Raw genomic sequence first — 21,346 nt, 5'->3', positions numbered from 1 at the left:
GGAGCCGCCGGGCGCCTGTCCTGCTGCGGGGCGCCGGGAGCTCGGGCGGACCGCGCCGGCGAGCGCCGAGTAGTTTTGCGAGGAGGGAGGCGCCAGCCTGCCCGTGTGGGGACTGAGGAGGGAGCCCCAGCCCCGGGAGAAGGACGGCTCGCCCGCTCGCGGCTGTCGCGGCAGCGATGTGCAAGTGCGTGGAGCGGTCGCCTGCGCGTGCACGCGTGAGTCCCGTCCTCCGGCCGCGGTCACGCCCCAGCAGCCCCGCAGACGGCGCGATGATGATCGCGTAGGAGGTGGTCACAGGGATGCTAACTGCGGAGCCGGAGTTCGAGCCCCGACGGCCCGGCTGCTGGGGCGAGACCCCGGCCACTGGCCGTCAGTGCTTATTCGGGGCTGGGGGAGTATGTCTCAGATTAGACCCGGGTTGGGATTCGTAGGTCGGGATTTAGGGAGCCGTAGGCCGCTTCCCACCATTCCTTCGTGAGCGCCGGGGCTCGGCCGTGGCGGCGGAGTGCAGACCCAGCAGCCTGGCGCGAAGCGTCTCCCGTGGAGTGTGCGTGGCGCCACTGGCAGGGGCCTCAAAGCGCGGATCGCAGGTCCGGGGACGCTGCCCGAGAGGTCGCCTTGCTGGCGGGCTCTGTGATTCTCGTGCTGTAGTCTGGGGTCGCCACTTAGAGAAGCATTGCCAGGGAGGAGGTGGTCGTGGAGTGGGCAGTCACGCAGATGAAAGCTGCAGTGCGAGCCGGTGAGCAGGCCGGGGCGCCTGAGAGCCCGTGACGGGGACCCTTGTGAGAGCGGCCTCGAGTTCGCGTCCGCGGGAGTCGGGTGAGCTGGAGTGAGCTGTGGGAGCTGGCCGAGGAGGACCGGAGGGCGGCGCGCGCAGGGCCGGGGTGGGGAGTGCCGCGTGCTGAGGCTGCCAGCCGTGGCCTGGAGCGGGCAGGTTTGCAGGGAGAAGCATCGTGGGACTTTTTTTTTGCCCCAGCGCAGCAGGAGTGTCACCTGTCAGCAGTGTCATGGAGGACCTCTAAACGTCTGTCTTCCACGCTGCCCCGGAAACAGCCCTGGTGCAGGGAGAGCCAGGCGCTGAGTCTTCGTTGGGCCGCCTTTCTCTCCTCTCCGTGCTTGCCGCTTCCTGGAGCCCCTGCCCTCCCTGCCACAGGCACTGCGTCTGAATTGTGCAGGCGTGGGGGCGGTGGCCGTGGCCACCCCACTGTCAGACTTCACTGCCCTGGAGTTAGTTCTTGCCCAAGCTCGTTCCCCCTGCCCTGTGGCATTTAGGGAGGCAGCGCAGGTAGCACCTCACTACCCTGTGGATTCAGTCCCAGTGAGTACTGCAGAGCCAGGTGCAGACCAAGGTGGAGAGCCGTGGGCTGGGGCCAGCGTGTTTTTGTGCCTTAGCCGCAGGTGCGTCCCTCGAGGTGTGTAGTCAGGTGTGCCCCGCAGCTTTCCTCCACCGGTCCCAGCCACAGGCAAGCACTCCAGCTTCTCAGCGGTGGATGCACAGACAGGACACAAGTCCTGAGTGGCTCGGCGCTGCTCTGCTCTGGCTTCCGCTCCCACGCGTGCCTGCCGTGTGATTTGACACAAGCATTTACTCTCTCTGTGACTGTGGCAGAGCTGCTCATAGTGAGGCATGTGCTGCGTTCCTTTTTGTTCTCTTTGGAGCTAATGATTGACTTTTTAAAATGTGTTTTGTGCACTGCCTCACGTAGCTCCACACGCCTGGCCCAGTGGCCTTGGCTTTGCCCGGGATCTAGGCCATTCCTCTGCTGGCTTGGGGCTGTGTGGGGAACAGCTGCGGCCTGGCGCCCCTGCCCTGGAGCTGCCCTGCAGGGCTGGTTGCCTGACCTCCCGTTTCCCTCCCAGTGTGGGCTGGGGCAGCAGTGAATTTTGAGGCTGTGGAGAGGTGTCCTTTCCCCTTCACTTGATGGATTGGTGGTGCGGAGTTGCAGAGAAAAGTCCCTTCAGGGTTTGGAGGAAGTTGGTCATTTCTTCCCTGGCTTCTGGCGGCATGGCAGTGGAGAAGTTTCAGGCTGCTCGCTCTCCCAAGAGGACTGCAGGCTCTCCCTTCTGACCGTCCCATGGCTCTGCTCTTGCTAGGACTGTCCCCCCTTGTCCTCTGCGCCTGGTGGCTGGGCTGTGCCCACACCTGCCAGGAGACGAGCACACGCCTGCTTGCCCGCATGCATCCTGCTGCCAGCTGTGGTTCCCTCGAGGTGCTCTGGGGCTCTCCATGTGCCAGGCACCCTCCCTCCACCCCACTGCACTGACCCGAGCTATAGGGGAGAAATCCCACTGTTCCTGGCGGCGGCTGCTGCTGCTGCTAACAAAGCCTGCCCTGGGGGAGGCACCTGCGGCCTGGTTCAGACACCCACGGCACTGGGTCTTAACGCTGGGTCTTCCCAGCATTCGAGGTACCTTGGAGCCCTTGCGGCCCAGAAACAGGTATTTGTCAGTTCTGGGATCTTCTCCGGCTGCTCCTTAGTTATTTCCTCCTCTCTCGTCTTCTCCCCGGGACTAACGTGTGTTCATCTTCTGCGGTGTGATACCCGAGGAAGCCAACCTTAATGGACAGGAGTCTATTTGGGTTCAGGGATCAGCGGTTCCAGTCACTGGGGCCTGCGCTTGTGCTTTGCGCCTGCAGTAGCCCAGTGTGTCCTGGGAGGGAGCGCATGGCCAGGGAGTGATGCACCGAGAGCCAGGCCAGGCCCCAGTGGCCCAGCTTCCATGGCCCAATCCAAACTGGAGCACTACTCCTACAAAAGGAGCTAGTCCTTCTAGCTCCTAGTTTCTGGTATTTTAAAGTGTAGCTCTACTTCCTAGACTCTCCCTTGTCTTTGTATTTATACTCAGCTAGTGATTTAAAATTGTTTTTGCTGTCACTTACTTAGAATAGTGTTCTCTGACTTCTAACAATTTCTTTTTCTCCATCTCCCCTTTTCTTCCTCTCTTCTCTCCTCCCCGCCCCCAAGTGCTTCTCCTCCTTTCTTTTGTGGAGCTGGGGATCGATCCCAGGCCCTTCTCACTGAATTACATCCCCAGCCCTTTTTAGTTTGTGATCAGGATTTTGGTAAATTGCTAAGTTGCCCAGCCTGGGCTTGAATTTGCAATTCTCCTGTCTCAGCCTCCCCACCACACCTGTATTCTGTTAGTGACCGCTTTGCCTGATCACCGAAGCCACTTTCCTCCAGCTGGCTTCTCTTTCCTGTGGAGGCCCCCAGATCCTCTGCTCCTGTTTCTGAGTGGAGACTGGGAGCTGCGTTCCCTGCTGCAGCCTCCTGGCCTGGGTTCTGTAGGTCCCTCCCTGGCGTTGGGATGAGACCTCCGAGCAGGGTAAGGAGAGTGCTGCAGGCCTAACCATCCCAGGTGGGCCCAGGCTTCCCAGTCCAGAGAACAGAACCTGGGCCTGGCAGTTGTCCTGCTTCAGCTGCCTGCTCACCCATGGGCACGCCAGGCCAGCCAGCTCTTGGCCCTCTGGGGGCATCGCCACGGCCCACATCCATCTCCGCCTGCATCCCTTGCCTACCTCTTCCTCTTCCACCTCCCAGCAGCAGCTGGTCACTGATTCTCCGTTTCCTTTTTCCCATTCCACATAGTTTATTCCTTAAACATGTATGCACAATCAAAGCAAAATCAAGAGTTAGTGGGGTTTGGAGCCATCCTCTTCCCACGTTCAGCTCTCCAAAGCTAGAGGTGCCCTATCAGGTGATGTTCACGACCTCTGTGACCCCTGGGTTTTCACTGAGGTGACATGCAGGCCAGGTGCCTTTCTGTCGCTGTTGCTCTGCTGAAAGGAGGAGCCACGCCCGAAGGCACGGGGAGCGGGGAGCGGGGAAGCTGGCCTCACAGTAAGGCTCCAGGCTCTGCACTCTCTGGGCGCCATGCTGGTGCGAGGTTTGCCCTCGGAGTCTGCCTGACCCCAGCGTCACTCGCGGAGCGTTGCCTGGCAGTGAGCTGGATGTTGCCATGACGCCCACAGGCTCCAGGGAGCACAGCAGCACAGCAGGCGGCCTGGTGCTGCCCTCGGAGTACCCTGTGCTCCCCATTGTCCACACCGCTCCCAGACCCACCAGGGCTCCTGCTTGGCAGCCGGGGCTGGGCCAGACCTGGGGGTGGTTCTGAACCTTCAGCCTCCTCTGCTGAAAGAGGAAGCCATCGGACCCAGGAACCTCTGCAAGATTCCCCTGTTGCTTCTGTGGCCCCACGGCCCCGTGCCTGCCGCTCTCTTTTGTACGTCCTTGGAACTTCGTGGAAACATTTGGAAGTTACTGCCGTAGTCACTCGGTGCATTACCTTTAGATACCTCATGTCCTCTTTCTGGCTTTGTGTGATTGTTTCCTTAAGTAATGCCATGCAGGGGTCACACCGGGGGATGCTAAGGCCCCACTGTGGATGAGACTGACCTGGGGTCCTGAAGGAGAGCCACAAGCACCAGTGCCCAGAGCGCCGGCGGTTGGCAGCCCAAGGCGAAGGTGTTCCCACCCAGGTCCTCAGGGGGCTCCCTTCCCGCCGTCGTCTGGCATGTCCTCCCAGGGCAGGGAGAGGACAGTGGTGTCACCGCCTCCTGCTCTAAGGGTACTGACCTGCACTGCCACACCCCACGGTCTCGTCACCCCCAGCACTCCCTACACGCTTCGTCACATGGGGCTGAGAGCGGCCAGCTGCTGGTTTGCGGGCACAGGTGCAGCAGGTGTCTGGGTGCTGCTGCTGCTGCTGTGGGACAGATCAGCTGCTGGGGGCAGCTGTGTGTCCATCCTCTGCGGGCTCCCCTGGGAGGGATTTTTCTAGCCAGGTCGTGGGTGTCTTCGAGGTCACTGAGTTTCTGGCTTTTCTAACATTATAGGTCTGGAGTACTCACCAGATCCCCTGAGAGCGACGTTGCTGTCCTGCCCAGACTGGACAGGCCAGTTGGCGTCCTCCACACAGTGCAAAACCTACCCAGACTTCCTTACGTGTTTTAGAAATGGAGATGACACAGTGTGCACACGCAGGACAGTCTTGTCTGTGTCCATCAGACTTCCTTTGGTAATAAAGAAGAACCACACAGAGCTGTAAGAAGCAAAACATTGACCCTGCTGTCTTTATTTTCTTAGTTGCCCTTTTCACTTAAAGTTGGGTTTTACCTATAAAGAATTTTAAAGGTCCACATGTTTTCTACAAACCCCACCGTTTTCTGCACTTTTAACCATCTTTTAAAAGGTGGGTCTTGGGACAACAATTCCCTCCCTAGGGTGTTGATAAGCATCTCTGTCCATTTTCTCCTGGTGTAACTCCGGAGAAGGGATGAATTCTAAACTGTGGAAGTTACTGGACTGTCCTCCTGGAGGCTGTGACATCCAGAATCAAGGCCCACATCTGGGGTGGCCTCGTGCTGCCCATCATAGCATGGCTGAGGGTCTTGCCAAACACGAGAGGTTGGGGCGAACCTGCTTTTGTAGCAATCCATTCTTGAGACAACTGAACCACTCCTGACACCAAATAGAGAGCGGGGGGCCTCGTGACCTCGTCACCTTCACAGGTTATAGTGCATTAACCTTCGCCTGAGTTGCAAGAGACATTCCAGCCATAGCAGGGGCCTTTTGTTAGCTGAGCTGCGGGAAGGTGGGGCTCCTGCAGGCTTTTAGAGCAGAAGTCGGGCCTGGTGCGGGGACCCAGGGCTCCAGGGCCCTGGGCAGAAGAGCAGGCCAGCCCTGTGTGGGTTTTCCTGCGGGCGTGGCCCGGGTGGGGCAGGCCCCAGAACGGTCACAGAGGTGCCCAGCTGGGAAGCCTGCTCTCAGCTGCCCACTTCGTCCTGCGTGACACTTGGCTCAGTGCAGGCCGGGATGAGCAGCCTCTTGGCACCTGCTCCTTTGAGTGGAGGCGCCCTCGCTTCCGCACTCCTTTCGAGTTTGAAGAGAAAAGGAAACAGTATCTTCTCGTTGAACCTTTTGGTCAGTTAACCCACAGCTCAGTGCTTTTCCTGTATGGAGAATAATGCCTGTTCTCACCTGCTTTGTGCAAAAGCTTTACCTGTGCCACCGTGGGGCGTGTCCAGGAAGAGTCAGGCCTCATCCCAGAGGTAGGGGTGCCTCTTTCCTGGGCATAGGTGACTTCCCGTCTGGTGAGGCAGCAGCTGGCGGGGGCGTTGTGGCTCCCTGGTTTGCAGATTGGAGCCTCACTGCCAAGGAGGGGCCTGGTCAGTCTGGAGGCAGGGAGGGTCAGCTCCAGCTGGACCGGAGGGCTGCGTCTGCACTCCGCGGACTCGAGGGTGGGACTGGGCAGCACTGCGCTGGCTCGGTGTCGTGCTCAATGCAGGACTTCGCGGGAGAGGAGAGCTGCACTCACTGTGGGGCAGGGGCTGCAGAGGGGGCTGGCGCGTCCCTCTTTCCGAGGGGACCCTGAATCCTCCCAGATCTGGTACTTGCAGCATCCCCGCGACGCTCAGCTGGCCTGTGTTAATGGTGTGCGGTAATCCTTCCTGTCCAGTGCTGTTCGTACATACGTGTGCATGTGAGGAAGTGGTTGGTCAGCAGCAGCAGGGGTACGGGCTCCGCTTTAGGCCTGATGAGGTCAGGCCACGCTGCCTGCCTGGCTGGCTGAGACAGCAGCACCTGTGCCTGTGACGGCTCAGTGTTCACAAACTTTGTTTCAGGCGCAGAGTGACTGCACCTGCTGTGCAACACTGCCTTCAGGCTCTGTGTGGAGTTGTGTATGAGACAAGTGAGTCTTGTATTTGCAGCTGGGACCCTGCCCACAAGGTCCCATCGTGCACATGCATGTATTCCAAACCTGGAGAAGTCCCGCACGGCCTGCCCCGGCGTTCCCGGGGAGGGTGTTGGCTGGTGGCAGTGCTGTACGAGGGAGCGGTGGCCCTCTTGGGTGGGTTGGGAGCAGGCCGGCATGGGCTGCTGTTACTAAAGCACAGAGCTCTGTGGCATGACAGGCGGCTTTGAGCCCAGACCCGCGTGACTTGAGAGGGACAGAAGAGACGGGTGGGGAGGCCGCACGTGGGTGTCCCAGCAGCAGCTCTGTGCAGGGTATGAGGAGAGTGGCTTGGCCTGGAGCTGGGCGCAGGTGAGGTGGGTGAGGTGCAGTGAGTCCCAGGTTGCGCCAGTGTCCTTTGGACACTAACAGAAATGCAGACACGGGCCGCGTCCTTTGGACACTAACAGAATGCAGATGTGGGCCTCTGCAGAGACTGCTTTAGCGGCTCTGCACTGTGGGCCTCGGAGTCATGGTGTTTTGTTTGGACGGGAAATTCAGGTCCCCACAGCTCCCGGCCTCACCCTGCTGTCACCATTTTCCTTGGGAGCCTTTCTGCACCGATGGACTCTCGGCTGCTAGACCACGCAGTGCTGGGCTGCTAGCAGGGGCCCCATAAATACCCACTGGGACTTAGGTGACCCCTGGATTTATGTCCTGTGCCTGTCTCTCTGTTCTCGTCCTGTCTCTCCTGCACCCAGTCCGTCCCCAAGGCCGGGTCCTCCCATCTGAGCTCCCTCGGTTCCAGCAGTGCTCGTTGTACCGCTTTGCCCTGCAGGACTGAAGTGTCGCTGCTTGTCCCCATCGTCCCGGGAGGACCCCCCCCCCGTGGTCCCTCAGCCAGCTCGCCCCCAGGAGACCTCCCCTGGCTGGCTGTGCTCACAGGGGCCCCCTCTGTCCATCGTGCTGCCTGTCTGTCACCACCTCCAACTGCCTACCAGATGCCTGCACGGCGAGGGGCTGACGTTGCTTCCTGCGTCCACAGCCCGAGTTGGCGATGCAGAGCTGGTGGTGGAGGGAGGAAGTGTAGGCCGCAAGCTGCCCCACTCCTCTTTAGAAGTAAGGTAAGCCCCCAAACACCAGAATCCATAAGCAGTTCCTTGCACCCGCGTTTAAACTCTGGATTTGCTGGTCTTGTGGTCCTTACCGTGCATTTCTGAGTGGCGGGAGTTGATGCTGCATGGACATTTCCCACCTGCTTGCCTTCTTGTGTGTGGGCGCTGAGAAAGGTGCCCATGCCTGGCACTGTAGCCTGCTGGGCAATTTCCCCTGTGGGCCCGGAAAGGCCTCCAGAAGCAGCTCCAGAACGGAGGCCTCTGCCGTCCGCACCCTGCATTTCTCCCCGGTGCAGCCAGGGCAAGCAGAGCTCCTCCCAAGGCAGAGCTCGGAAGCCGTCCCTTCCCAGAGCAGCCCTCAGGCCTGAGGTGCCATGCTGGCCTTCCTTTGGGTCCCGTCGCAGAGAGGCCAGGGACGCCGAGCCGATGGCCTGCTGGGTGCCAAGATCTCTTACTCAAGTTCCGCCCCCTGCCCGGTGGGGTCTCAGTGGTGAAGGCTGCGTGCTCTGGAGCCGGCTTGAGGATGCGCTAGGCCTCCCGGTGAGCCTGGGCTGTGGAGGCGCCGGCCGGCGGGGCCCTGGCAGTGAGCAGGGGCGGGGTGGCCTCCCCCAGGGCCCAGCAGCTTCCTCTCGACTCAGTGACTGCTGCAGAGTGCGCAGTGGGCCCAGGTGTGGGGCGGTGAGGAGGGCTGAGGATGGACCCACCAGCGGGGTAGAGCCCAGCTGATGACGCGATCAACGTCCGGCACCACTCCTTCCTTCCTCTCTGTGACGACCACACAAGGCGAGTGGTGGAAAGGTGGCTTTCCTGACAGTGCCTCATGAAAGCAAAGTCACATGACCTGAGATGTAAATGTTCGCTGTGCTCCTTAGTGGACGGTGACTCTTGTGTAGCTTCGAGCTGTGCAGTTTTGTGTTTCCTTACTGCTTCGGTTGTGTACCGCTGTCTGTCTGTCAGTAGTTCCCTCTGTGTGGAGAGAGATGCACTTTTACAGAGTCAGCACTCACCCCTTGTGCAGGGGCGTCTTGGGAGGAGGCTCTTTAGATGCTGAATTGTGCTCAGTAAACAGTTATTAAGCCCCTGCTGTGTGCAGGAGGGTGGCTGGGCAGAGATGCCTGGTGACGGGATGCCGACCCCAGGGAGCCAAGCTTGAAGACTCGGCAGCCTGGGCCTTTATACTGCCTGTTTGTCTGTCCATGCCTGTCCCGGCCCACCCCTGTGTATCCCTGTCAGTCCCTGCTCATTTCTCTCTGTTCCTGTCCATCCCTGCCTGTCCCTGCACCCGGGAGCACCAGGCTCAGTAACTGGGCAGAGGACAAGCGGAACTGCAGATGAAATAGGATGTGAAGTCACTGCAGAGGTGTCTTTATGAAAGAGCCCTCTCTGCTCAGTGATCTGAGTGACTTCTCAGGCTACTACTGAGTCAGTGTCCTTTATCCATGGTACTTGGGACCAGAGATATTTCAGCTGTTAGATTTGGGGATGTTTTATCTCTTCTGTGCATTTGTATATAAATGATGAGCTGGGGGGGATGGTACTCCAATCTAAACAATGGTATTCATCTGTTTCCTATGCGTGTAGCCTGAAGGTAATTTTATAAAGTATTTTTTAATAGCTTTATGCACGGAACAAAATTTCACTGTGTGAAATCTTCCATTTGTGGTGTCAGGTCAGCTGATGAAGGTGATGTTTTAGGGCATTTTGGGTTTTGAATTTTCAGATTACATGTTGTTTTAAAGTCACCATGGTCAGAGTGCATGGTTGGCGAAGGCCGATTTCTCCACAAGTGCTGCGGGCACCTGAGTGTGGGCAGGTTACGCCTTGCTGCTGCCAGGGCCCTGTCACAGAAGAGCCAGGGGCAGGCGACTGACGTGGAGGAGCCACAGCCTCAGGCCGCTCACTGTGGAGCACCTTGCTTTGAGCGTAGCAGGGCGTTGGAACTGGCGTCCCTCTGAGCACAGTGTCCTTCGGTTTTGTGACTGACCCTTCACATCAGCACCCTGAGTTCCAGCACTACAGAGGTAGACAGACTCGTGCTTTGACTTTAGGAGGACTTAGTTCTCCTGAAAGTGAAGTGTGCAGTGTATTGTCCTCAAACTGTCATTTAGATTTCTCAGTGCGTTTGAAAATACGGGTTAAAAGTTCAGGTTTTTTTCAGTTGGAATCCCTGAGTGTTGCTGAGTTGAATGCTGACTTTCTTCTTCTTTTCTCTTGCAGCTGTCTGGGGCAACTTTGTTAGTATGAGGTAAGTGTTTTACTATCCTGGTGGGGTTATAGCACACATTTTGGTTGTCACCTGGGAGGCAGTGTCCTGGGTTAGTGGGAGAACAGTTTCAGGGGCTGAGTGTTCTGCTGGGCTGTGGCTCTGCTCCCTGGGTGACCTGTGAGGTTACCCCAGCCAAGCCCCCTAGACGGTGAGCACTTCCGTGTCACCACCTCCTTTCTGCCCTCCCTGGGTGGACTGCAGAGCCGGCCCTCTGGACCTGCTTGGGCCACGCCGTGAGGAGCCGGGGCCACCTTAGGGAAGAGAGCTCGAGTGCAGCTCCAGGGAAGTTCCTGTACCTGAAATGCTGGGGACCCAAGGTGTTTGGGTCTTTCCTTTCAGATTTGGAGTGTTTGCTCAGAGAAGGAGCTGTCTTGAGGATGGGTCCAGGTCTGGACAGAGTTCCCGTGTGTTTCACACGCACTTTACATGTGTAGACTGACTGTGACTTTGTTCCATGAGGTCACTTGTGCAGTCCTTTACTTGTGGCATCAGGGCACCACTCAAAATAGTTTGGATGTGGGGCATTTTGGAGTCAGATGTTTGGATTTTCAGCTAAGATACTCAGCACAACCTAGTGTCCTAGGCTTGGGTATCCAGCTTGAGTGTGCGTGACTTGGGCTTTTTCAGAGGCAGGACACATGCTTGTAAAATTTAAATGCTTGTGCTGTATCACTGCCCGATTTTAAAACAATCCCTTTGAAAGTCAGCAGAGAGGGCGTAAGCACTCCAGTAAGAGGGAATTTGGCTCCATTGGTAGAGTTTTCTGGTGGAGAAGCTTGCCGGCCGCTGTCTCTTGGTACTGCTGGTGTTAGATGCTGCTGCTGCTGCAGGAGGCTGCAGGGAGGAAGCGGGCACTTGTCCCTCCCCCATGCCCAGCGGCTTCTCCTGTGGGCAGTGTTGGCTCTGCCAGGCGGGTGGGGCAGTCCATCTGACTCCCGCCTGGCCGTGTGTCTCCTACAAAGACAGCCGTGTGTGGCTAGGTGGGGTTGAAGGGCCCTGTTAAAGGAGCTCTGTTTGCCCTTGGCAGAACTCCTTTTCCTGAACCCCCCAGAGAAGCATACACTCCGGTAGGCTCACTTCCTGCGTCTAATGTAAAGCCCCCTCTTGGGGGTAACGTGGAAGTGAGGTTATTTTGATTTAACAAAAACCATCACTTGGTAAAACTCAATGTGTTCCTCCCGAGCACCCGGCTGTCCTGCCTGTGCGCCCTCTGCTGGTGGGGACTGGGGCACAGACTGGCACACTGGACTGGCGGGGGGCGGGGGTACTTCTGCAGCCTGGGGCCTGTGTGGCCTTAGTTTGTGCAGAAACAAATGTTTAAGTCCCAAGCCTTTCAATTGATCTCAGTTTTGTAGCTTTTTGCTCAACAGGTCTATCCAGGAAAACAGCGAACTGAGAATTGAAAGCAGGATCGAAGAGGTTTGTCTGCTTTGTGTGTCTGCTGCTGTCCACGTATTTGTCACTTGCCCTTCCTTTGCCTGTGCTGGTCCCCAACTGGGAGACCATTTCAAAAACTCATTCCCTTATTAAGAGAGACTTTGTCATCCTGTGGATGCAGTCTCGGTCCCGCCGGTCCGTTTTTATAAAGGTGACAAATTCAAACAAGTCCACCATAAAGGCAACTTCATTTAGACTTTCAGGGGGGCTTTTTCTTGAGCCTTTCCTAGAGAAGAGGGTATGTGACCTGCAAGCCCTGGGTCAGGACCAGCACCCACCCCAAGCAGGTGTGAGGGGAGCATGACCCCAAGCCAGGTGAAGGCTTAGGAGCCTGGTGCGCATCCCTGCACCTGCTGTGCGGGGTGGGGAGTCTCCCCCGCCTGACTGGCAGCTGGCACTTCAGCTGGACTGGACACCCCCAATGGGCAGTAATTGCTGAAGGTTAGAGATGAGGCAGTGCGAGTGTAGCCGGGCTGCTTAGCACCTCTGGCTTGGAAGGCAAATGCTGGGAACCCCTGGGCTGGGCTGCTCTCCTGCCCAGGTGCAGGATGGCATGGGGTGGGGCTCGGCCTGCAGCCTGTGTGCCGGTGGCAGGAGCAAGCCAGGGAGCCTCTGTGGGTGTGCCCAGGGCATCTCTGGGTCCTGAGAAGGTGGGCGGTGTTGACCCGCCTGTCCTTAAGACTGGAAGCACCTCTGCCTGCTTCCTGGTAAGATGGGTGCGTGCAAAGGGGACTTGCCAGCATCTAATGATTACCTGCTTGAGTCTAACGTTGAGATTCAAGTGGTTTGTCTCAGTGTCAGGCTAAAAGTGAGTTTGTACAGGGAATTAAAATCAGTGTTACATTGTCATGTGCATCTGAAATGTCAGAAGAGAGTGCAAGTGGTAAAATACTGTGTTTGTGCTTTAAAACTGATTTTTCTTCTCATCCTAGATTGTTGAGCCACTGAGAGAGAAAATCCGAGATCTGGAAAAAAGGTGAGTGCACTTCTGTTGCAAGCTTAGGAAAGTAGGTACATGTTGGCTGTGTGGCAGGAGAGGGCGGGGCCCGATCTGAGCTCATCTCAGTCGAGTTCACTGATGAAAGCCCGTGTGACCTGTGTGAATGGCGACATCAGAGACCTTCTCGAGACCGGCCCTCCTGAGGGGTAAGTTGTGCAGAAAGGTTGGATGCTCTGTCTTTCCACCCTCTGTTCTTTTTGTCATTAGGACTATTTCTGATGAAAGCAATGGATCCTGTCCAGAGAAAAAAGATTATTTTTGTAGAGGTCTTGCTGAATCCCAGCCAAAGGTTCTTAGTTAGAAATCCGTCTAAGATCAGCTTGACTTCTGTTACTTGTGGCAGAACCTGTGACATCCCCAGTCCCTGCAGGTTCAGCATGGGGAGGGTGGTGCTCAGCGTCCATCTCTGTGTGAGACGTGAGGCGGTCCCTGGCCTGTGTGGGTTAGTGTGAAGGAGCCCGGAGTGAGGTGGCCCCCAGAGGCATATCCAAAGGCAGTGTGGGGCTGGGATAGCTGTGTGTGGTTACCTGACTGCGGCTGTCGCCAAAGCACGTCGGATTTCTGTGTAGCCAGGACTGGAGGACACCGTCCGCGGTCGGGCTGTCCCTGCGGCGGGCGTCGCACGGCACGGCCTGTCACTCACACTTCTCCCTCCCGGAAGTCTCAGGCGCCACAGTGTGGACCTCGAGTGTGCACAGGTGAAGCCCCTGTGCCGACGCTAACAGTTGGGTCCTTAGGCGCTTAGAAAAGGAACGCAGAGCATGAATCCACGGTTCTCACTCCCTCCCTGTGATGAGCGTGGACGGTGCATGTCAGCGGCCCTTGAAACCTTTATCAGATCCGGACAGAAAGGGAGCCGTGAAGAGCAGCTTCCCTTTGAAGAACGGAGAGGACTCATCAGATGCACACACTCATTCTCTTCTTGTCCTCAGCGGAGCAACCAGGCAAGCCCTCGCCTTCAGCCCCTGCTGGACTGCATGTTTTCAGTCCTCCGGTGTTGGGCTTCTCATCCAGCTCTGTCCAGGGTGAACAGGTCCCCAGAACGAGGTGTCTGCGGATGAAAAGAAAAAGAGAGACAAGCAAGGGAAGCAAAAGTCTGGGATCAGCGGGCTTACAGCCTCTTGGACTGCAGCCTCGAATACCAATCTCGGTCACCTTTTATTGAGCAAGAACCAAGGGTGTAGCTAGTACAAATGGGCTGATACCAAATGGTGTTAGCAAGGATAATTAAAGGATTATCCTTCTCCACATGTAATCCAAGACATGCCTGTAATCACAGCACTCAAGAGGCTGAGACAGGAGGATCGTAAACTCAAGGTTAATCCAGCTGTATAATGAAGCCTTGTCTTAAGAAACTCTGACAAATAATAAACAAATCGTTGTGTCCTCAATGCATCCTAATCAAAGAATGTCCTTCTCCACACTGGGGATTAAGCAGAATGAAGTATGAACTCCGCAGCTGGTGGTCTGTCGCTCCCCCCAGGTTAGCCCTCACTGTGCACTGTTACCAGGACTGTGAACTGCCTGTGCCGTGCCCACGTGCCGCTGCCGCCGCCGCCGCCTGTGACGCGTCTTTGGGGGAGAGCCAGAAGCTGTCCCTTCAGTCTGGCTGCATAATTTGAGCAGCTGAATTGGTTTTGTTTTTTTTTTTTTGAAATAATAAATTGTGCATAGTAAGAAATAGCCTACTATAGGTTCCACATTTGTCCCCCAAAAAAGCCCATCAGTGGTCATTTTTTCGTTTCTTTAGACAGAACTTAATTATGGGAAAAATAAATAAGTTTCCTAAGGTGCTGGCTCACAGATAAGATCTCTGGTAAGAAGAGATTGATGTGATTTCCTTCCTGCTTGCGATGTTGTTTGGCTTTTAAATTAGAAGGAAATATGGGCAGGGATTTACTCTCAGGGTTTCCCCGCTGCACACCCTGGTCAGCCCCCGGCCAGCTGCCTGGGTGGAGGGCAGAGGCCGGCGCCGCCCCTGCAGCCTCCGGTGGGCCCTGCTCCCCTGGAGGGGTGGCTGTCTGGTGTGGGGCCCACGCTGTGCCGTGGTTCCACCAGGAGGCCAGGTTTGGTGGCCTGAGAGGGTGAGCTGGAAATGGACGGGGTTTGTGTTCTGGTTTTATTTCCCTGACTGTGATAAGAAGGACTGAATGTCTGTCTCCACACTGGCAGATCTGATCTCTGTGACCAGAAAAGCGCTGCCTAGGTGCGCGTGTCACTCGGGGCAGCATGGCCTGGAAGAGCAGGATCCTCTGCCAGCTGAAGACCACCTGCGTTTGTCTAAAGATGAGGAGTGCAGTGTTGTGGAAGCCCGGGTGGACAGCAGTGGGCTCTCTCTCCTCCTCACGCCCCATGCCGTAGGGTTTGGATTTCCAGGCGGAGGTGTCCACAGCGTGGGTGCGGCCTCCCTCCAGGCCACAGGTCACAGGCCCCTTCGGTACTGCAGAGCCAGTGCGCGTGCTCCACACCCTCCTCCGTGGCGGCGGTGATAAGTAGCTGCACCGCGGCTGGTGCGCCCTTGTGGGGGGGCAAGGCTGAGGCAGGGGTCTGTCTGCTTTTACTGCAGCGGAGATTCTGTCGTGAATCTTTCTCTCCACAGTTGGTGGGATTCTCGCAGGCACAGAGAGCCTGCTGTGTACATCCGTTTCATTCCATTGCTGTCTTCAGTGCTCTCTGAACAGGGGTCAGTTAAATTCTAAGGCAGCAGCTTGCAGGCTGTCCTGCAGAAGCGTGAGCTTAGGGTGTGGTACCACTTCAAATGCCTGGGAGCTGTAAGAAGAGGTCTGTCCCTCGCTTCACGCCAGCTCTGGCGCCGCCTGCCTGCTGTGCCCCATGGGCAGCCAGGGAGCTCTGTCCTGCTGTTACTCTGGTGCCCGTGCCTCACAGTGGTAGGTGGTTGAGTAAAGACCCCTGAGTGGCCAAGCCGTCCGCTGGGTGAGGTTTCTACAGGCCTTCCAGGAAGCCCACTGCCCCCTACTGCCTGTGGCCACACCCAGTGCCCAGCACAGTGGGGCGTGGAGCCACTCAGTGGTCCTGAGCTGTGACAGTCCGTTCCCGTGCCCACCAGCCATGGCTCCTCACAGCCAGGTGACGGGCATCCTGGACAGCACCTGACAGCAGCTCGTCCTGTCGCTCAGAGCCCCACCCTCGGCCTCTCCAGGGAGGAGACGCAGGGCTGAGCACTGACCCTGCGTGCGGAGCGTGACACTTGGTTGCAGCGTAGTGAAGAAAAACAAAGCAGGCCCCATCCTGCCGGCCGTTGTCCTTGGAGTCTGCAGGGGCTCCTCGGGGGAGTTGTGCACTGTGAGAAGCCTCAGCTCCAGACGAGCACACTGCTGCTGCAGAGGGGAAATACCTGCTCCTGGCCACTGGCTAAGGAATGGCCCCTTCCGTTCAGGAGCCCGTCAGTGTCCCAGCACTGCGCGTCCTACACAGGGACAGGGACTGCGCCTGGGCCAGCGCCGCTCAGTTAAAACAGTAACTGCAAAGCTGATCGCAGTGACTGAGCACTTTGTTCCTGACTGCATCTCTGAGTGAGCATTCAGACAGGTGCTGTCCCTCACTGGTGTGCTCCAGCCGTGTGGCGCTGCTCCTGGCACATGCGTGTGCGTTGGAGGGAGACGGGGGACAGGAAATGCTGGTGCCTTCCGTGCACCCATGAGGCCAGTCGGGAAAGGCTCCACGACGATGCCCGGAGGGGGCGGCTGTGTGATGTGCCTTCCTTTTGGTCTGGCATGGCACAGTTCCCCCAGCTGGGGCCCGGGACCTCCAGTGGCTGCCCCTCCTTCTGGGTGCTGGGTCTGCCCAGGCGTTTTGAGGGTGCTGCTTCCTGTCTTGTGTTTTCCCTGGCCGGGCAGAGGTGCTGCCTCTGCGTTCCTGGCCGCTGTAAGCCTCTGGCTTGGCTGGATTCCGAACAGGAGCAGGCGTGGGCTTTCAGGAGCTCTGGGAGCTCCTGGGTTCTCTGGCAGAGGTGAAGGCAGAGGGCACCAGCCGACGGTTTCAGATCTGATCTCTGGTCATGGGTAGAGAACGTGCCCTGCGGAGATGCCTGACGTTTTAATCGGTTGTGTTTTACAGTTTCACCCAGAAATACCCGCCAGTGAAGTTCTTATCCGAAAAGGATCGCAAAAGAATTTTGGTAAGTGTGCCGATCTGATGAGTGTGTGTCGTGTTAACACTCTTGGTCTCTCTTTGGGAGATGACACCTGTGCCTGAGCCTCGTGTGCACACAGTTGGAGTTGGTATAGTTGGCTGGCACGGCTGCAACAGCAGCGCGCCCTGCCTGCAGTGTCCTCACCCCCAGCCGAAGGAGCCCGGTGCCCACAGTCACCCTTCCCCACAGCTCCCCAGCCCTGGCGGCTGCCCACATTGCACTGTGTCTGAGATCGGCCTCGTCTGCACACCTCGTGAGCGTAGTGGTGGAGCGCGTGGCCTTTTATACCTGTTTCACTTGCCGAGAGCAGCATTTCCAAGGTCACCCCCGCTGTGGCTGTGGCCGGAAGCAGTTGCCCTCCCTTCCCGTGGCAGATCTGCAGCCTGGTGTGTGGGCACCACATGTGCTTGTCCGTTGCTCAGGGACGGGCATGAGCAGTGCTGTCCACTCTGAGGCCATCGTGAGTGACGCTGTGTCTGCTCATGCATATGGTTTATGTGTGGCCGGAGGACTCCAGACTCTTTGGCTGCGCCTGGGACTGGAATTCCTGGTCATGTGGTGGTCCTCCGCTTAGCGTTTTGAGGCAGTGTGACACTTGCAGAAGAGTGAGGCATTTCAAGCTTTGCTGGTTCACAGACCAGTTGGCGAGTACCCCGGGCGCTTCCTCGGCTAGGTCTCCGTGTTACGTCACCACAGATTCCCTGGTGAAAACGCGCTGTAACGTGTCGAGGTGCACCTGTGCATCTTCCCAGGATAGCATGTTGAGATGCAGCTCACTTACTGTTTGACTTATCTTTAGACGTGGTTTTGATTATGAACCCAGAGCGGTGCCCCTTTTGCCGCATCTCGTGTTAGACCCCAGGAAGAAGCCCACGCCCAGCAGTGGTCTTGCCTCACTGGCTGTGGGGCCTCCGCACCGCAAGTCCTGGCAGCCCCCGCTTGCCGTTTGTGCTGTAGATTTGCCTGTTCACTGCTGTGTTTCTCCCTTGCTGAGACTCGTTAGCTGCGTGGTGGTGTTTGTCTCGGGATCTCTTGCCTGCTTTTTTTCTACTTTATTAAAGGTAGAAAAGAAACAGGCTTTGCTGAGAGAGATTGGGCCAAGGAAAAGTAGGCGGAAAGGTACACCCTGCAGTGTGCGGGCGGCCAGCATTCAAGAGCGAGCACAGCGGCCTCTCCCAGCTTCGTCATCGCGGTGTGAACGAGGCCCGTCTTGTTTCTGTCCGGCAGCCCAGTGAGTAACCCGGCTGTTGCTGAATCGGCCACAGCACTGTGCAGTCCCGCCCGCAGGTCTGAGGGTGCAGACCGAGCTCCTTGGCTAGCGCTCGGAGTTTTCTAGATGCAGGCTGGCGTCATCTGCGTTGCCAGATGCTGTGAGTCCTCGCTTTTCTGTAGGGATCCGCCAGGGCGGTGCCGGGAGTGTGGACGGGTCCTTGTCCTGATTTGCAGAGCTGGCTTCTGCTTACCTTTAGTGTGATGTTCACTGTAGGTTTTTCGTCAGTGCCTTTTGTCAAGTTGAAGAACTTCCCCTCAGCTCCTGATTTGCTTAGTTTACAGCCCGCGTGGCACACCTGGGATGAATCCAGTTGGTGATAATGTGTCTGCGTGCAAAAGAGACAGCAGGTCTATGATTTCCTTTTTTCAGGGTGTCTTTTACTGGTTTGGATGTTAGAGCGGTACTGGCCTCCTAGGATAAATTGGGAAGTATTTGTCTTTTGTTTATTGTTTGATGAGTTTGAGAGGATTTGTTCTCAATTCTTTAAATGGTGAAATTTTCCACAGAAACCACCTGAGGCAGACCTCTTTACTGGGGATGTTATTGACATTTGTTTCTTGATTACTAATTCAGTCTCTTGCTGTAAACGTGCTCAGATTTCCTGTATGTTGAGTTAGTGTTGATACTTTTTCTTTGTAGCAACTTCCCTGTTGCATCTAAGTCGTCTGATTTGTTGGCATACATTAGTTATGCTATTCCTGTAATATTCTTAGTTCTCTAAGTTCGGTAGTAATCCCCCCTTTCACATCTAGTGTTAGTAATTTGAGTCTTTTTTTCCCTGAATCTAGCTAGCAATCCATCAATTTATTGATCTTTCCAAGGAACCATCTTAGTTTTCTTGATTTTTCCTTTTCTCTTTGTTCAGTTCCTTAGTTCATGAATTTTTGTTCTTTTTTTCCTTTCTTGTACATGTCTTAGAGTGAGTTTGTCTCCCTTTTTTCTGGTGTCCAGTAGAAGTTTAAGTTACTGACTCAAGATTTTTCTTCTTTTTAAATACAGGCCTTCACAGCTGTAAGTTTCCCTCCAGCCACTGCTGTAGCTGCACACAGATTTTAATACACTGTTTCTTCTTTGTCCTTCATCTCAAAATGTTTTGTTACTTCCCTTGTGATTTCTTCTTTGATCCCTGGCTGTTTACCAGTGTGTCAATTTGGGTAACATGTTTCATGCTTGTGAGTTTCTCATAGTTCTTCTTGTCACTGATAACTGAACTTTATTTCATTGTAGTCAGAGAACATGCTTAGAATGATTCAGACCCTTTGAGATTTATTAACGCTTGCTTTCTGGTGGTGGAGTTGGTTTCCCCCGACGAGCAGTGTTTGCTCTTAGGTCATGTGCTGTGCCGTTGTGGGTGTCCTGTGGGTATCTCTCAGGTCTCATTGACTTGTGATGTCTTTGACATTTTCGGTTTCCTGGTTAATCTTGTGCGTGGTCCTGTCCGCTGGAGAGAGTGCATCATTGAGCTGTCCAGTTGTCATTGTTGAATTCTCCGTTCCTCCCTTCAGTTCTTCTATCTTCGCTTCATGCATCTTGGGGTGCTGTTGTTGGGGCGGAAGTGATTATCAGTGTAGTAATCATCTGATCACCTTTCATTGTAAATGCCTCTCTGTCTCGGTCTTTCCGTTTTAAAGTATACTTTGTCTGGTATCATTATAGCCCCTTCCCTGCTTCTTGCTGTCCACTGTGTTTTCTGTCTTACGTGGTGCTCACTGTGGCTTTGGGTTTGGAGCGTGCCATCTTTAGTTGGTCCTTCTGCCCTCTGGTCTGGTTTGGGGTTCTGTTTGATTGTTTTTTGCCCGCAAGTGGACTGTTGAGTTGCACATGTCCCTGTCACTGTGAGATGCTGGCCTGTCTCCTGCCTTCCCTGCGAACGTTCCCCAGCTACTGCGTTCTGTTCTCAGTAATGGTTGTCTGCCGTCACCCGTGAATTCCAGGTGTCACGCCGCTCCCATGCTTACCCGCACATCTCACAGCCAGTGGTGACGGAGCTGCGCCGGGCTGTCAGTGCCACTCGCGCTGCTGTGGCACATCCCCTTCTGTGGAGCTCTTGGTAAACATCTCTGTCTGGGTCACAAGCCCAATAATGTGTTCTTACGTTTATTACTGTTATGGTTAGTGTCTGGGTGTCCCTCCAAAACCTCAGGCAGTCATGGGGTGGGCTTCTAGAGTTCATGATTGATTCAAGGTCCAGGCATGGGATTATGCGTGTGAGTGCTACACCCGCCTTGGGACGGGTAGTTGGCATTCAGTGTAAGGGAGGGAAAGAGGCTGCTTGCCACCCTCCTCCCTTTTGCTGTTGTTGCTTTTGCTGTTTTCTGCTGCCATGAATTGTTGTCCTCTGCCATGTGCCACTCTGCCTTGGAGCCAGCTGAGCATGGACTGAAACCTCCATGAACCGTGAGCTAAATAAACCTTTCCCTTCTTAATGCTGGGTGTCAGGTATTTTGTCTCAGCAACAAGAGAAAAGAAACCAAGACAATTACTTTATATAATTTAATGTGTTAAAGAAGCTGAGAGTCAGGTGATATTTATAGAACTTGTTAGATTAACCTTATTATCACATCTCGATTCCCACAGTTGTTCCTGAGTTTGAATTAATTTCGTCTACGTTTCTTGCTGAATTATAGCTTTTGTTTTTGTGCTAATGTTGTCGAATTTACTTGTCTGTTATAGGGACTGATAATATAGTTATGTGTGTTTTATGCATTTGAATTTTTTCTTTCTTGTGGTAAAATATACATTTAAAATTTATCATTTTAACCATTTAAAAATATGTGCTTCTACAAATCCCTGTGCATTTGATTCTGAAATGATTTCAGAGCAGAAAGGGAAAACGTGTGAGTATACAGTCTTATCATTTATATCCTTCTCCCATGGTTTTTAGTCCCTGGGGTCACCTGTCTCACCTCGGAGCGCAGCTGTTATTTCTTATAGGTCTGCTAGTAGTGATCACCATCATTTCTTGTTCAATCTGGGAACGGCTTTATGCTGTTCTTATTTCTGATTGCTATTTTCGGTTGTTAGGTAGCTGTTCTTTACTGACAGGTTTTTTGGTGTGTTTTCTTTTTTCACTTTGAATATGTGATACATTATTTGTTACAGTGAGTCAGCTATTAGTTAGGTTGGAATACCCTTTCATTAGACAAATCATTTTTCTTTCTGTGCTGTATTTCTAGGGTTCCTGTAACAGTTACTACTGACTAGTTTTATACAAACCCCATAAAGGTTATCAGTCAGGGTTCTCGAATTCTGTAACCAAGGTGTGGCCAGACTGTCCCTTGCCTGTGTCCAGCTCCTGGTACTGCCAGCCACCTTCCGCCTTCCTGGGCCAATAGGCATCCATCACCGTCCCTGCCTCCTTGCCCGGCGGGTCCTCGTGTAGGCCCTGGGATCGAGCACCCCTGCCGCAGCCATGCTTTCAGAGAAG

At 55.2% G+C, this 21,346-nt stretch overlaps 1 protein-coding gene across 3 annotated transcripts in view; it reads left to right on the top strand.

The window, feature by feature from the left end:
- Positions 1-21,346, top strand: part of Uxs1 (UDP-glucuronate decarboxylase 1) — a 45,295-nt gene that overhangs the window by 1,563 nt on the left and 22,386 nt on the right. Inside the window, exons 1-5 of one of the 3 annotated variants that reach the window (XM_005400793.2) lie at positions 7,761-7,799; positions 10,008-10,035; positions 11,427-11,475; positions 12,426-12,469; positions 16,571-16,631. In XM_005400793.2, coding sequence (XP_005400850.1) covers positions 10,031-10,035; positions 11,427-11,475; positions 12,426-12,469; positions 16,571-16,631 — 159 coding nt within the window. In that variant the 5' untranslated portion in view covers positions 7,761-7,799; positions 10,008-10,030. Of the gene's footprint in view, positions 1-7,760; positions 7,800-10,007; positions 10,036-11,411; positions 11,476-12,425; positions 12,470-16,570; positions 16,632-21,346 lie in introns of those variants that run through there. The other 2 variants (XM_005400792.2, XM_013522787.1) reach the window with 2 other exon arrangements.

This window comes from Chinchilla lanigera, unplaced genomic scaffold (genome assembly GCF_000276665.1).
Source record: "Chinchilla lanigera isolate Chin_1 unplaced genomic scaffold, ChiLan1.0 scaffold00069, whole genome shotgun sequence".
Lineage (NCBI taxonomy): Eukaryota > Metazoa > Chordata > Mammalia > Rodentia > Chinchillidae > Chinchilla > Chinchilla lanigera.
Note: the sequence above shows the minus strand (reverse complement) of the source record. Positions and strands in the feature narration are given on the sequence as shown.